General features: G+C 60.5%; 1 protein-coding gene across 1 annotated transcript; it reads right to left on the reverse strand.

Annotated features, from left to right (window-relative positions):
• Positions 1-5,140: 5,140 nt before the first annotated feature.
• On the reverse strand, positions 5,141-14,401 carry NDST1 (N-deacetylase and N-sulfotransferase 1). Its single transcript, XM_009285840.2, has 14 exons — positions 13,829-14,401; positions 12,725-13,207; positions 12,411-12,498; positions 12,028-12,182; positions 10,779-10,964; positions 10,315-10,443; positions 9,956-10,138; positions 9,626-9,722; positions 9,348-9,471; positions 8,655-8,829; positions 8,250-8,420; positions 7,233-7,342; positions 6,238-6,340; positions 5,141-6,131 (listed from the first exon to the last, which is right to left on the reverse strand). Exons 1-14 carry the CDS (start codon positions 14,336-14,338, stop codon positions 6,012-6,014), a joined length of 2,634 nt encoding a protein of 877 aa, XP_009284115.1. The 5' UTR covers positions 14,339-14,401; the 3' UTR covers positions 5,141-6,011.
• Positions 14,402-14,644: the final 243 nt, after the last annotated feature.

Genomic DNA, 14,644 nt, shown 5'->3' on the forward strand with positions numbered 1-14,644 from the left:
GGATGTGGGGCTGAGATGAGGGGGATGCTAAGGGGGGGCATCAGCCCAGGAGCTTCGTGGGGCTGGAGGGGTCCGGCTCCCAGTGCAGCCCCGCGGGGTTACAGCCCCGAGCTGCCCATCACCACGTCTCCTCTTTAAAACAAATACCACTCGCAGAACTGGGTTAACTACAGCCACCGGAAAGCCGGGATTAATGGAAATGGGTTATAAGAAAATTTTCCCGGATGGAAGAAACATCTCTTCGTCATCTGCCTTTTGACATTTCAAGTCTATTTTACATCTCCAGCGTTTTCTGATTTAGGCTGTGATATTTAAATGGGCGATTCGTATTTACAGTCTTAGGTGTTGCAAATATCTTATATATAAATGTCTTCTAATGTATAGAAGACATTCTATACATTTGTATCTTCAAAACGAGACCTATAAACCTTTACAGGAAAATGTACAACTTTTACAAAAAGATTTCTATCATCGGCTTTGTAATCCGGGGGTAGATAAACATAGATATTATAAAAATACATTGACATTTTTCGGACACCATAATTTAGCATTATTTTATTGCAAATTGTAAATACGTCACTTCAAAATCATGAGAGGCATTAGAAGAAATATTTTGCATGGCTCTTATTCAAGGACTTGGTGACTTGCACTGTTCCCCCCTGCCTAGGCATCGTCCTCCCTCTGGTCACACGTCCCACGACAAGGATGCAGTGAGTGCCAGGGCTGGAGAGCCAAGGTCACGTCCCAGCAGCTGCAGGGGTCATGCAAAGGGACATGGCCCTCCGGCGGGGCTGGCACGGCCGCTGTCCCCTCCCAGCACACAGCACTGCTGGGTGGCACTGCACGGGGTCTCAGGAGGCTTTCGGCTGCCCCAAATCTGACCATCCATGAGGGTCCCATCATCCCAGCAGGAGCCTGACCGCAGCCAGAGCCCCACCGGCAGCACCTCTGCCACCTCCCCGTCCACGCAGGTCCCTGTCTGTCACACCCGCACCCCACCTCCATGACAAAATCCCCGGGGAGGAGGTCCCCAGCCTGGAGGAAAGGGCTGTGGAAGATGCGAAGCCATCGCCGCTTTCGCAATCCTGCCGTGGTGTGAAATATTTGCGTCATCTGGTTTTAACCTCCAGCCATCTGGTCTAGGGATGCCTTTCTCAGGGGAGCAAGAGGCTCCCACCGTTGGTGATCTCTGTTATTTATAGGGTGCAAACCCACCCTTGTTTCTCCCTGCGAGAGAGCAGTTTCCATGTCCCTTCCCGACTCCCTCGCTAGGTTTTCAGAGCCGAGGTCTTGGACAGGTTCGTGCTTGCCGGACTGGGCCCCTTTCATGTACCTCTTTGGAGGAGCAGAAATAGGAGGTCGTTAGCTTGGTGGGGAGGGTCACGGCGAGATTTTTCCAACATAAAACCATGGTATAGACATTTTTTGATTGAAATAATTCTGATTTCTACTAAGTCTTATTGTAAAGCTTGATTTAAATGTCGAGCTTCAGCAGGCTGTAAAGGCTGGACACAGCACGGAGCGCTTGGAGTCTGCATCCCACCCAAAAACTGCCGAGCACCCCCACCTCTGCCCACTTCAGGAAGCCATCACAGGAGATGGCTTTCAAGACATCCAAGAGGTTTCTTTCCTTGTCCCGCCACCCACTCCGCCCACCAGACGATGGAAGGCAAGAGGTCCCCCCGCAGGGGTTTGCATCCCACATGCCCGCAGCACCCGCGTGGAGCCGGGGCACTGCCGGCAGCGGGGCAGGAGGAGCCGGCCGCAGCCTACGTGCACCGGGAAGCCATCACAGGAGATGGCTTTCAAGACATCCAAGAGGTTTCTTTCCTTGTCCCGCCACCCACTCCGCCCACCAGACGATGGAAGGCAAGAGGTCCCCCCGCAGGGGTTTGCATCCCACATGCCCGCAGCACCCGCGTGGAGCCGGGGCACTGCCGGCAGCGGGGCAGGAGGAGCCGGCCGCAGCCTACGTGCACCCCGACTGCCGGCACTGCAACCTCGTTCCCCAGCTGGACACGCTGCGAAACCCCTCTCCATCCCCTCCTTCCCAGGGCTGGGCAAGCAATGGGGGTTTTAAATCAAGCGAGGCTGCGAAACTGGGAACTTGACTCCAGTCCCCCCTTTCCGGAGTGGGCTGTTAATGCCCACCCTGCCCAGGGCTGTGCCGTACATGGCTGAGCCGCGCTCTCTAGTAGCAGATGGGGGGAGCGGGGGTCTGTAAATCATCTGCCTTTCCAGGCTTATAAACCCCCCGAGTGATCCTGGCAGGAACCTGGGAATCTCTCGGCTTTTCCCTCTTCCTGCAGCTCCCACCTCCCCGACCCATCCGATGGAGCTCTGGGAGCACAGCGCTGCGCCTCCAGCCCTCCTGCCAAAATCCCTGTTCCGGTGAGACCCACGCGGCAGGCAGCACGGCCGCCAGCACGGCAGCTTGGACCTCAGCAGGAGCCGGCCCTCACGGCCCCTGGGGAGGTCAGGGGCTGTGTCAATGCCGGTGCGGGTGGCTCTGCGTGGCTGTGGGGTGACAGGGGATCACGCACCAGCTGCATGGGGGGGCAGGACTGCAGCCACCCTGCTGCCCTGGGAGGCAACCGGGAGGAGGATCTGACCCCTGTCCTGTGCAGCTGTGCTGGGGACAGGGAGGGGGACCGCAGGCCACCTGCATCCACCCAGCCCCATGCCCGGCCAGACAAGCCATGCATCTTGCTTCTGACATCCCTCCCTGCCGGCCTGGCGGGCTGCGGCACCACCGGCATTGCCTGGCCCCATGCAAACCGCAGCCTGGGCGCTGCCGGGCTCCACGTCCCTCCTGCAGCCGTCTGCAGTGGGGGTTCACCGGCACATCCCCAAGCAGCCAGGGAGGACGTGGGACACGTTGGGGCACGGACACGGGATGTGTCAGGACGTGGATACGGGATGTGTCAAGGCACGGCTGCAGGATGAATCGAGGTGCAGAGAGCAGCCCCCAGGGCTGGACCCGACCCCACAGCGGCTCGTCACGGGCAGGAAAGCCAGCCCTCACCACCATGGCCCTGCTCTCCCCTCCTGCCTGTGGGCTGGGGCTGCGGAGGGCCTAGAGCAGCCTCGGGCTCAGCAATGAGACCTCCGGGACCCCCAGGAGGCTGGGGGTCCCACCCACTTCCCCACGCAGCCCCCCCGGGGGCGCAGAGCCGGGCAGGGGCTGCCTTGGGGTCTCCAGCGAGCATTTGTGGGATGAGGCCACAGCAGGGACGGCCCCGGGCAGCCCCCAGCTGGGGAGGGGGAGCAGCCTGGGGGCACGGCGGGGTTTGAGCTCTGAGCGGGGATGCTGGCGAGGGCTCCTGCTCCCCCTGGGGCCCTGCCAGCCGCAGGCGCCCAGCCCCTGGCCCTTGCCCAGCTCGGCACTGATTTCGCCGAGTTTGCACATTTTCGGCAGACACAGAAGCTAGAAAACATCACCCGTGCCAAGGCGGGCCATGGGCGAGGGGGACAGAGCCTTCCTCCCCAAGGCTCTCCTGCGGCCGGGGGAGGGCAGAGCCCTCCTCATCCTCCCGGGGCACCCTGGGGCCATGACATAGGGCCGGGCTGTGCTCCTGGCCCCATTAATTAACAAGCAATTAACTCGGGGCCAAGCTGGGCAGCAGCTGGTCCCACCTGGGGCAGCCCGGCTGAGCCGGGGCGGGTTGCCTGTCACCTGGGGCTGGCATGGGGATGATGGGGGCTGGGGGCCAGCCCCGGGCACAGCCCCACCGCTCCCCCCCGGGTTCGGGGACACCGGGAAGCGAACCACAGGGTAACGGCGTAGGGTGCAGGGCCTGGCTTTGCTCCAGCATGGCCAAAAATTAAAAGCTTCCTTGTCCAGGCAGGCAGCCCCGGGGGTGTGGGCAGGCAGGCAGGCAGCCCATGGCTCTCCTCTCGCAGTCCCCTCTCCTTCGTCCGGCAGTTCCAGCGGCACTGCACATCGTTTGTCACTCCGACAGGTTCAAACAAACCCGGCTGGGATTAATTAGGCTCCGTCTTCGTTTCCTCCAGTGCTTCGTAGGGGCCGGGCTGCAGAAGGCGGCGGGGAGGCAGCAGACGGGCGGGCAGGCTCTGGCAGGCAGGGACTGGCTAATCAGGCAGGGGGGAGAAGGCAAGCAGGGATCCCCCCGGCCCCCCCAACATGCCTGCCTCAGTGCTAACACAGTCGGTGCTGGATGCTGTCCCGTCTGGCTGCGGGCCCCATCCCGGGAACAGGAGGCCGCGGGCAGCTGCGCAGCGTGGCCGGATCCAGGACTAGACGGCTGCTGCCACCTCGTGCACGGAGGGCTGCTCCCACGCGCACCCCTGTCCTCCCCGAATCCTCACAAAAGATGGGCCCAAAAGTCCCTGGAGGCAGATGGGACGCCCCGGGGGGAGGGCTGGATCCTGCCAGCGAGGAGAGAAACAACCAGCGAGTAAAACCAGAGCCCCCCGATTTATTAGCAGTTGGTTCAACAGGACCTTACACCAGCGCCCGGGAGCCTCTCCCAACACAACCCCACGGAGGAGCAGAGGGGAGGTGCAGCTCCCCCATGGCCCCCACGCACGGCTACAGGGGCTCCCGCAAAAATAACTGGGTGGGAACCCTGGCTGCCAGCGGGGCCCCTCCGTCACCCGGGGTAAAACGCCACGTGTCGTCCCCCCCCTGCTGCCCTGGCCCCTGCTCTGGAGGCGAGGGCGGCATCCCGGGTACCGCGTCCACCTCCAGCAGCAACCGCTGGCATCCCGCACCCTGCGGAGCAGCTCCATCCCAGGGGGAATTTGGGCCCTTATCCCGGTAAACCCGTGATGGCTCAGTCTCATTTGCCAGCCCCGGCAGCAAAACCCAGGGGACAGGACGGGGCGCAGGAGAGGCAGAGCCGGGGCTGCAGCTCTGTCCGGCACCACCGGTATAAAGACACGTCTCCGGCTGGGAAACTGTCCCCCGTTTCCCCACTGACCTTCGTCCACGTCACATGTAACAACCAAAGAGACCACGTAAAACCCTCAGGGTTTAGGTACAAATTCTGGCACCAAAGAAAAACAACCCCCTGCAAAATGGGAACCAAACGAACCCTCCCCACCCCACCCCCCGCACCCCAACATTATTAAAATACTTTCGCTTTTAATATTCAAGAGGTTTGAAGTTCTCAGAATCCTTCTGATTGCCGTTATCCCAATGTCCGCCCTGTCCCCGAGGGCCAGCTCTCCTCCGTGCCGGGGGACACCGTGTGCCACTCGGCTTTACCACAGGAAACACCACGCGTGTACAAGATCGCAAGGGGGTGCTGGGGGGGGACAGGAGCGTGCCGGGGAGCGTGCCGGGGCCAGCACGCCGGGGCCAGCACACCGGACCCTTCTCCTGCTCGGCCGCAGTCCCACCGCGCTGCCCACGGAGGGGGAGGAAGAGGTTGAGGAGCTTGAAAATGAATGGAGATGACAAAAGAAATCGTGCCTGAGTCTTTGAAAGAAAAATTCGCCTTCTTTGCAGCTTTTCCAAGTAGGTGTCAGCGGAATCCGGCAAACTCTCCCGCTTCCCGCCGCGGGGCCGATGGCAGGAGCGGGTCTGGGTCCCTCTGTGCTTTGGGTCTCCACCAGCTCCGTTCCTCTGCTCCAGCTCAGCAAAGTCACCTCCAGCGTGCCCAGAGCGGCTCCTCCACCCTCGCACCAGGAGGTGAGGGACGGCTCTGCCACCGCCCTCAGGCCCAGGGGAGTCAGGGCCCGTTTTGGGCAGAGAAAGGGGGAATTTGTGCCACTTCCCCATGTTGAAGCGGGGCGGGAAGGGACCTCACCGACAGGCCCAGGAATTAAAAAGGAAAAATAAAATGAAAGAGAAACAGGTGTGGGGTAGGCGGAGGGGTGGCAGCGCGGGGACTGCAGAGTCAGGCCGCCGCTCGGGCAGCCTCCGGCGCAGCCGTCCACTCCTGGGGGTCCCCTCCACGGCGGTGGCCGGGTATTGCTGAGGAAGGTCCCGCCGGGCGCAGGGGTCGGCCCCGCTCCGGTATTGCTGGGCGGGCAGCAGGCGGCAGCTACCTGGTGCTCTGCAGCTCCTCCCGCAGCCAGGTGGGCAGCGTCTGCCCCATTTTGTACAGGAGCTTGGAGAGCTCTATGTTATGGTCCCTGTAATAGTCCCGCAGGAAGGCGCGCGACTGCAACGGGAGAACAGAGAGGAGGGTCAGGGGGACCAGCCCTGAGCCCGCCACGGCCCCCCCAGCCCTGCTTGGGACCGTCCCGGGAGGCTTTCTGCATACTCACATCCGAATCCATCTCGGGGTACTTCCTCCCTTTGCTCTTTCCCAAGCATTTCGTTTTCCCTCCATCCAGAAGCTGACACCAGAATCCTTTCTTTGGGTCAAACCTGCGAAACGAGAGCTCTGCCTCACCCCTCTCGCCCCCCCCACGCCTTCCACAGACAAGCACGCTGCCTGACAAGCCCCGCTGCTGCCCAGCCCTGCACAGGGGCACTTCTCCACCTCTTTTTAATCCGCAGCCCAGCTAACATCTCGTTATTGACCCCCTCGTACAACAGGCTCCCCGTGCAGCCTCACAGCAAGCAGCCCACCAAGGTTCATTCATCACCGCATTGCCCTGCTGAGGGAGCACGGGGGTCTACGTGGGTTTAATTATTATTTTCTGCGGCACCTTTGGCCCTGGGTGCCCTCAAGAGCCCCAAGGCACCTGGGTGCAGACTCAGAGCAGCCACATACAGGCAAGCCCTGCGCAGAGGTAAATTATTATTTTTCTAGGAGCTCTGGGGGCTCCTGCTTCCCACGGTGGGCTTTAATGTCTGGAAGGCTCAGAGCAAGGTGACACCCACAGAGGTGCCACACGGCCAGCAGCAAGAGCTGCTCTCTGCAGTGCGTGCACGAGGAGCCAGGGTGCTGGGGCTCAACACCGTCACATGCAACACGAATGCACCCCTGAACTCTGCTCCAGGAGCCCAGAGCTGCTCCTGGGCTGCCCGGAATGACACCACCATCCCCCCCGCGGTGTCTGGGTAAGCACAGCAAAGAGGGGTGCTTGTTGAACATTATTTCTGATTGCAGCTACCCCAGTGTAGGTCACAGCAATGAGGAGCTGCTGTTCCAGCCTCAAGTGAAACCCTGGTCTCATCAAAACCAGCAGCAGCTCCACAGTGAGCCCAAGCACTGGGTGCTGCCCCGGGACAGCACTGGGTGTCCCCAGGGGCAACCCGCTGCACTGGGAGCAACGGCAGGTTGGAGGAAGGAGAAGCTCGGGGAAGGACTCACGCCAGGGTCTTGTGATAATCTATGAAGTTGGTCAAACCGAGGAATTTCTGGACTGTCTCCATCACTTTGGCGGGTTCTGTTCGGAGCAGCTTGCCGTCCAGGACCAGGATCTGCAAGGAGCAAGGCAGGGCGGTGAGGTGCTGCTGGCTCCCAGCCCTGCTCTCCTGGGGTACAACGACGCCTTCGCTGCACCTTTTGCCATCTTGGAGCCAAATTTGCCACCAGCCCACGCAGGGTCCCCTTTTGAATGCTAACGTGCCCTGGTGTTCACTTACACTGAGGGCTGGAAAATTAAATGCAAATAAAAGCCAGGGCCAGGCTCCATCCAGGACAACATCAGAGCTTCGGCTCAGGGCCGCTCGACCCACAGCCAGCTAGGATTGCATTACAGCAATTACGCCAGAAGCAGACAACTAATAGACTTTATAAGGGTAAATGACAGTGGAAAAATCATCCAGGGACTGAGCCCGTACACTGCCAGCAGCGCTCCACTGTGCGGGTCACAGCAGGGCTGGCATCCAGCTCCCATTTCCCCTGCAGGCAGCTCGAACCATGGGCGGCTTCACCCGCTATTTTTGTCCTGCTTCGATGCTGCGGTGACACCAGATAAGGCAGCCCCGTGGGGGTCTGTGGCCGAGAGTGGCGGGTGAGCGGTGGGTGCCCCTGCGGAGCCACCCACAGTCCTACACCCCACGGCCCCCTTTCAACCCTGCTTGCCAGAGGACCAACAGAAGGACCTGCCTGCCCAGGACCAGCACAAGGACATCTTTGTGCATCATCCATCGCCAACCTCACACTACAAGGGTTTCCTTCTTGCACAGTATCTGCCCTCTGCACCTTCCCCAAGTACTTTCACTCTTCTCCCCATGGTTATTAAGGTATAATAAAAGCAGCTCCCACGGGAGCACCCTCGCAACTGACTTGGGACCCAAGCTCTCCTCCCTGCTCATCCTTGCTTGGGCGAGGGGGGCTCCCCAGGGTGCTGCCACTGTAGGAGTGGGGTGCTCCCATACCTACCTGGTTGGCGTGGTAGCTGTTCAGCCAGCGCTCAATGTGGGTGGCGTACCAACCCGGCACCAGGCAGCGGTTCTGCAGGGTCCGGAGCTTCGGAGCAGCCTCGGGTCCTGCCGTGATCACCTCGTGGAAGGTGTATTTCAGGGCAACCGGGTCGTCGTGAGCTCGCTGGTGCTGTCAGGCATGAGAAAGGCAGGTTTGTTCCTGGGGCAACCCAAGTCCTGGGCTGCCCACGAGGCACCGCGGCTCCCAGGCCACCACGCCATGTCCTCACACGTCTTGTTCAGCCAAGAAGCGCGGCATCCGCAGCCACCCCACCTCCCAAACCAAGCTGATGGAGGGAAGCCCCTTGCCCACCACCCCACGGGGCTGCCCAAGCCGGGGGAGAGACAGAGGCAGGCAGCTCACCTGATACCAGGAGTAGGCTCGATCTGCAGGGTTGATGAGGATGGTGATGACTTTGGCCTTGGAGAGCAGGGCCGCGGCTCGCCGGGGAGCCACTTCTGAGTCAAAGTAGTTGGCACTTTTCTCGAAGTAGAAGTCAGAGGTGGTGTTGGAGGGAATGGGGAAGAACTCCATGTACCTGAGGGATGCACAGCGTGAGGCAGGCAGACGGGCACCACGAGATGTCCCCAGCACCTCCCCTTCCAGGTGACATCTCAGACACTCTGTACTATGTGCTAATCCTGCAGGGTCCCTCCAGGTCTGACGCACAGCCTGGGGCTCCACAATCCCCTCCAGCCATTTTGGAGGGCCAGGCCTCACCAGATTCCCCAGGCAGACCCCAAAACCAGGAGGTAGCAGATGAACACACACACACACGGCTTCTGCCGAGGGCACTTCTGAGTCTTGGCGAGTGGCCTTTGCCTTCAGGACATCTCAGGGATAAACCATGGCAGTGTGATGGCCTGAAGGCAGTGCATGAGCATGCCCTTGCAAAGGGCAGAGCCTGCACAGGATTCATCCCACCTTGCAGCACCCAGGGACCCTCCGCCAAGAGCCTGACGGCTGCGAGGCCGATGGGAAACCCCGCGGCACCGCTGCTCCTGTTTCCGAAGGAACCGGCGCTCCCAGCTCAGCCCCCGCAGCCGGGAGACCTACCAGTCGATGCCCTTGTGATAGTTGTGTCCGTTGAAGAACTGTATCTCCTCGAAGGTCTCTGAGCTGGGGTAGTTGCTGCTCAGATCCGGGTGCATCCCCAAGAAGAGATAAAGGGCAGTCGTTCCTTCGGATAGAGAGAAAGCGAGAGCTGACTTGGGCCAAATCTCCCTCCGAGCTCTGCTTCAGGGCAGGAGGGCCGAGAGAGGCTATTTGGGGGTGCACGGGGGACCCGGAAAGCCTCCCAGCACGCTCATAGCACCGAGGGTGAAGGGAAGCACCTGTTTTTTGAGGCCCGATGATGAGAAGCTTTGGGAATCGGTCACAGGTCTTTTCTTTGGACCAAATGTCTTTGTGACGCTTGTCTTCACAGGGATCCTGAAACGCAGCGAGGGAGGATTAGAGACAGGGCAGCCTGGACAGGACTGCGCACCACTGCTCAGCCCCCTCCAGCCCGAGCAGACGCGCGGGGAGGCCACGCTGCTCAGCAGGCAGGGCAAAGACTGGGGTTGTTTCCAGCTCTACGGAGCAAACTCCTTCCTGGCACCGCCTGCAGAACCACAAAGAGGCGAAACGCCTCCTATTCCCTCCATTCCAGGCACGAGGGGTACCTGCCACAGTGGGTCCTTCTCCTCGGAGAAGATCTGGAAGTATTTCTGTGCCAGCTGCACAGGTGGCAGCGTCTGCAGCTTCAAGTTGGTCCAGGAGTTGAGGAAGCGGACCAGGTGCTTGAAGGTGTACAAGCCCAGGCGGTCATTGCCGTAATTGGACAGATGGGTCATGAAGATGCTGATCTGAAGCGGAGAGGACGGAGCAGGGGTTAGCAGAGCCTCACCCAGCAGCCGTCCCACGCAAACAGCTCCCACCCTGGCCGAGGACGTTGGGGACGTTGCCCACAGTGGCACTGGGGGACGGCTCTGCAAGAGACACCTGTCCGTCTGTCCCCGGGCAGCCGGACGGCAGTACTCACGGGGTTGAGGAGCACGGTCAGGAACAGTTCACCCCCGTTGATGATTTTGTCCAGCTCACTGGAGCCACCGGGGTACTCGTTGTAGAAGATGGTGTGTGTGAAGAGGCCGCAGGTTTGCCGGGGGAGTACCTGGGGCAGGAGAAAGACATGGATGGAGCATCCAGGGCTGGGTCCCCTTCCTCCTCCCAAACAAAAAGGGGTCCTCAACCCCTCAGAGGTCAGGATTGGCTCCACTGCCCCTCACCACCTTTGACTTGAATCCTGATGCGCACAAGGGAGGGAGGTGGACAGATGCAGAAGCCAAAAATTGTCCTCACACGAGCTTCCCCCATGCAGGACGAGGAGAGGGCACAGCCCCCTCAAACAGAAGCATCTGAGCTGCCCAGAAACCACCCGCCGAGGTTCTGGGTTTTGGTGGGGGAGGCAGAGGAGAGAAGCACCAGAGATAAAGCCTGGGCACCTACCATGATGCCATTGTGGATGAAGCCACGGCGATAGCGAGCAGGTTTCAGGTGGGGGTACTCCTCTGTGCTCGTCACTTTGATCGACCAAACCTGCTTCCAAGCTTCGTACAACTGCACGTGGACGGGGTACACGCCCGAGTGGTGGGGGGCCACGGCGTACCCCATGTCAGTGGGGATGCCGTGCTCCTGCAAAGAAGATAGCAGGGAGTGGGTGACCATGGAGACCCCAAATCCACAACGTCCCAAACCAACCTCTCCCCAAGGGACTGCCCATTCCCAACTACAAATAGCCAATTCGTGCCTCTCAAGAGCAACCAGGGCAGGGCTGTGCCTGCACATCCTCTCCTAACCAGGGCTGTCTCCGTGAAAGGGAGCCCAGCAGCAGACACGCTGGGTGGACATTCGCTCCTCTGCTTCACGTGGACCATCCTCATCCCTGCCATTTCTGCTGTCACCAACAAAACAACAGCAGCAAAGCTTTTCTGTGGAGAACGAGGAGATAAATCTACACAGGTCTGTAAATTGGTTTATATCAGTAGATACTAAACAGCCTGGAAATTCTGAGCTGGACAACTGCCCATCCCAAGTAGGGACGGTCCGGTCTCTTTCTAATTAAGCACCTCTAATTATCAGACAATTAATTCAAGTTAGCCCGAAGATCCCTCTCTTAGGCCATAGGACCAAATTATTATTACTGGGTCTGGCTTTACTGGGTTTGGATTCAAGACAGCTGTGAGCAAACCAATCGATCACAGCATGATCTGGCCTCAGTGCCGGCTTTATCCAGGGCAGATAAAGGACAGTCCAAGAGGATGGACAACCCCTTACCAAGCTGAAGGTCAGAGCCTGCCTTTATAAACCAAACATGTCCCCGACAGCTCGGCCTGCAGAGGGAGTTTCCATCAGCAGGAGCCTCCCGGCACATGGCCACCGCTCCAGGATCCTGCATCGTTGCCCAGCACAGCATCAAACTGTGCCGGGCTGAGCACCCAACCCTAGGCTCAGTTAAAACCCAGCACACGCCAACCCAAGCAGAACGCTTCCTCCTGCAGAGCCATGGGTCAGACCGCCGCATCCCCCATGGGTTGGACCCCCGCATCCCCCCGGTGCCGGGCTAGGCAGGCACAGCTGCAACGCACAGATGACATCTCCCCTTGAACGGGCGACCCAGGCAGCTCGCTGCCTCTTTGCCCCCATTCTCCCATCCTCCCCCCACCACAAGCACCCCTGCCGGCAGCATCTTACTCACGACAGCGAATTTCTTGTTTAATGTCATCTGCTCGGCGAGAACCGACTGGTTGTGGAAGAGGTGAGGCTGCATGTGGCTCCACATGTGGGGGAACCACCAGAACTCCCTCACGTAGGACAGCAGCAGGTCGTCGCCTTCATCCTCGGCATCAGTACCTGCGGGCACGATGCTTGCTGTCACTGCCGGGCATGCGGAGCCACGCGCCAGCAGCCGGGGCAGAGGGAGGGGGAGCCCCTTTCAGTGACTGGGTGATGGGGGGCAGTGGGGTGGGATGTCCGAGGACCCTCCTGCAGCCCCAAATTTGGCCTCTTTGAGCACCGGTTTGTGCCTCAACACCAGCCGTATGGCACCAACAGGCAAAGCGACGCCCTTGCCCTCCTCACCCGTGTGGAAGAATTTCCCTGAGTATCCCAGGTTGAAGGTGAAGTTCGGGATGTGGGTGCGCAGCTCGTTCTGCGTGTCGAATAGTGCCTGGGAGGGGGGGAGAGAAAGCAAGATGTCCTCAGCACACAGTCGCGGGGATGGCTGCCATGCCAGGGCGAGGACCCATGTCCCCGAGAGCTTCGCAGAGGGGCTCCCACAGGGCCAGAGGTTGCTCTGGGGGCAGGAAACCTCATCCCTGGAGCATCCCAGAGCAGGCACAAGCACCCAGCCCCACGCATCCCCCCCGCACCCAGTCAGGACATCACAGCCGCACCTTGACATCTTCCACCTTCATGCGCGTGCCCTCCTTGCCCACAAAGATGTCGTCGATGTCCACCAGGATGTAGCGGTTGAGGGGCAGGGAAAGCCTCTTGCCCGTCAGGAAGGAGACAGAGTCCACGAAGACGAGCTTGTGCAGCCAGAAGTTGAGGTTGTTGCCAAAAAGCACCCTCTGGATGCCATCGTGGAGGCCCAGGTCCTGCATCACGGTGGTGTGCAGCGCCGCGTCCACGCTCATGTGCGGGATGGACTCAGCCGACTTGGTCTTGGCCAGGAGGACCGGCTCGTAGGTGGAGTGGTTGGACTGGAAGACGGTCCAATCCTCCCCGGGGAGCACGCCCTTCTCCACCTCGCTGGGGCGCGTGATGTACAGCAGGGGCGACTTGGGGTTGATGCTGCAGTCCTTCAGCGCCAGGTTGGAGTGCAGAAAGAGGGGGAAGCCCTTCAGCTGGGCGCTCAGCAGGCTGTTCTCGTTAGCCTGCATGGGGAGAGACAGGAGCTGGAGGAGACGACGCTGGGGACGAGGGCATTGAAAGACACGCCAAGTGCCCAGCCTGGCTGTGCAGGCAGGGGCTCACCAGGGGCACCAATGGCCATGGCGAGGGGTTAGGTGGCTCACCACCCCCAGAGATCTGGGTGCTGGGACCCCCCCCTTCCTCTCCTGAGCCCGGGGCACCCTTGTCCCTCTTGCACACCCAATCCTGCTCACGTTCAATGTCAAAGCCCCCCGGGGCTGCGAGCCCTGGGCAGGAGAAGGGCAGAGGGCTGCCAAGCAAAATACCTGCTCATGCTTTTGGCAGACGCCAGCAAGGGTCACTGCTGGGAAATGGGATGCTAAAAGCAACCAGGCTGATCCCAAAGGTGTGTTTTTACCCCCAAAACACCCAGGAGCCACACAACCCTTCCACGGGGAGAGGGCTAAGACAGTGCCCTCCGCGAGAAGCCTGCACCCCATGCCAGGCTGCGGGCTGGCTCCACACCAACTCGGGCTGCTTGCAGAAAGCCAGGGGAGGGAGCAGTCCCTGCAGGGCACTGGGACCCCAGAGCCCCCTGCTCACACCCGGCCTGGCCACGGGGTCTCGGTTCGCCCCACACACACCTTGAAGAAGCCGACGATGCCCACGCCGTACTCCACACAGTACTTGTCCAGCAGCTCCCGGTTCCAGGCGTCCAGGTTGACGTACTTGAGGATGTTCTCGTAGATGATGAGGGCAAAGCGTCCCCGGTCCTTGTCGGTCAGCGTGGGCATGTCCCCCTTCCCTGGGGCGATCTCCGTCCTGTATTTGAAGCGACTCGACTCCAAAATGGCCACGATCTCCTGGCCCAGCTGGGAGTAGAGGCTCTCCACGAAGACCAGCACCAAGGGGTCTGTGCGGGAGGAGTCGGCCACCTTGAGGGTCTTCAGTGGCAGCAAGCGGGAAGGGGCGACCTTGGGCTCGTCGCAGTCCGGCCCCGCCACGTCCCCGGAGGGCTCCAAGCCCCTTTTCCACCCATATAAATAATACGCAGAGATGAAAACACTGAGCAGGCAAAAGGCGAAGAGCAGGAGCAACACCACCTGCGGAGAGAGCTGCCGGATACCCCGCCGGGCCCTGGCCAGCACAGTCATCCTTGCATCCGCGGGGTGAGGTGGGGCCCCTCTCCCCTGCCTGCCCCCTCCCCTCGCGAGCCCCGGGGAGGGGAAGAAGCAACCAACCAACCAAAAAAAATAGGTAAAATAAAATTGAATACTACTAATAAATTAAAATACTAGCAGGCCGCCTGTGCAGGCTCTCTCCCTTCCAGCAGTCCGGCGTCCCTTGCTGTCCACTTCATGTCACCATGGCAGAGGCACCGAGAGTCCCTTTGCCGAGCTGAAATCCCCGCAGTGGTGGCAGCGGCAGCCCCATGGCCTCAGCAGGGCGAGGGGGCGGCG

This window comes from Aptenodytes forsteri, unplaced genomic scaffold (genome assembly GCF_000699145.1).
Source record: "Aptenodytes forsteri isolate BGI_AS27 unplaced genomic scaffold, ASM69914v1 Scaffold54, whole genome shotgun sequence".
Classification (NCBI taxonomy): domain Eukaryota; kingdom Metazoa; phylum Chordata; class Aves; order Sphenisciformes; family Spheniscidae; genus Aptenodytes; species Aptenodytes forsteri.

Excerpts from the sequence above, each read along its gene's own strand:
- NDST1 (XM_009285840.2), bottom strand. The coding sequence starts at position 14,338 with ATGACTGTGCTGGCCAGGGCCCGGCGGGGTATCCGGCAGCTCTCTCCG. Across the intron at positions 10,444-10,778 it reads TCATCCACAATGGCATCATG|GTACTCCCCCGGCAAACCTG; the intron begins GTAGGTGCCCAG and ends CTCCTGCCCCAG. Across the intron at positions 6,341-7,232 it reads GATTATCACAAGACCCTGGC|GTTTGACCCAAAGAAAGGAT; the intron begins GTGAGTCCTTCC and ends CTCGTTTCGCAG.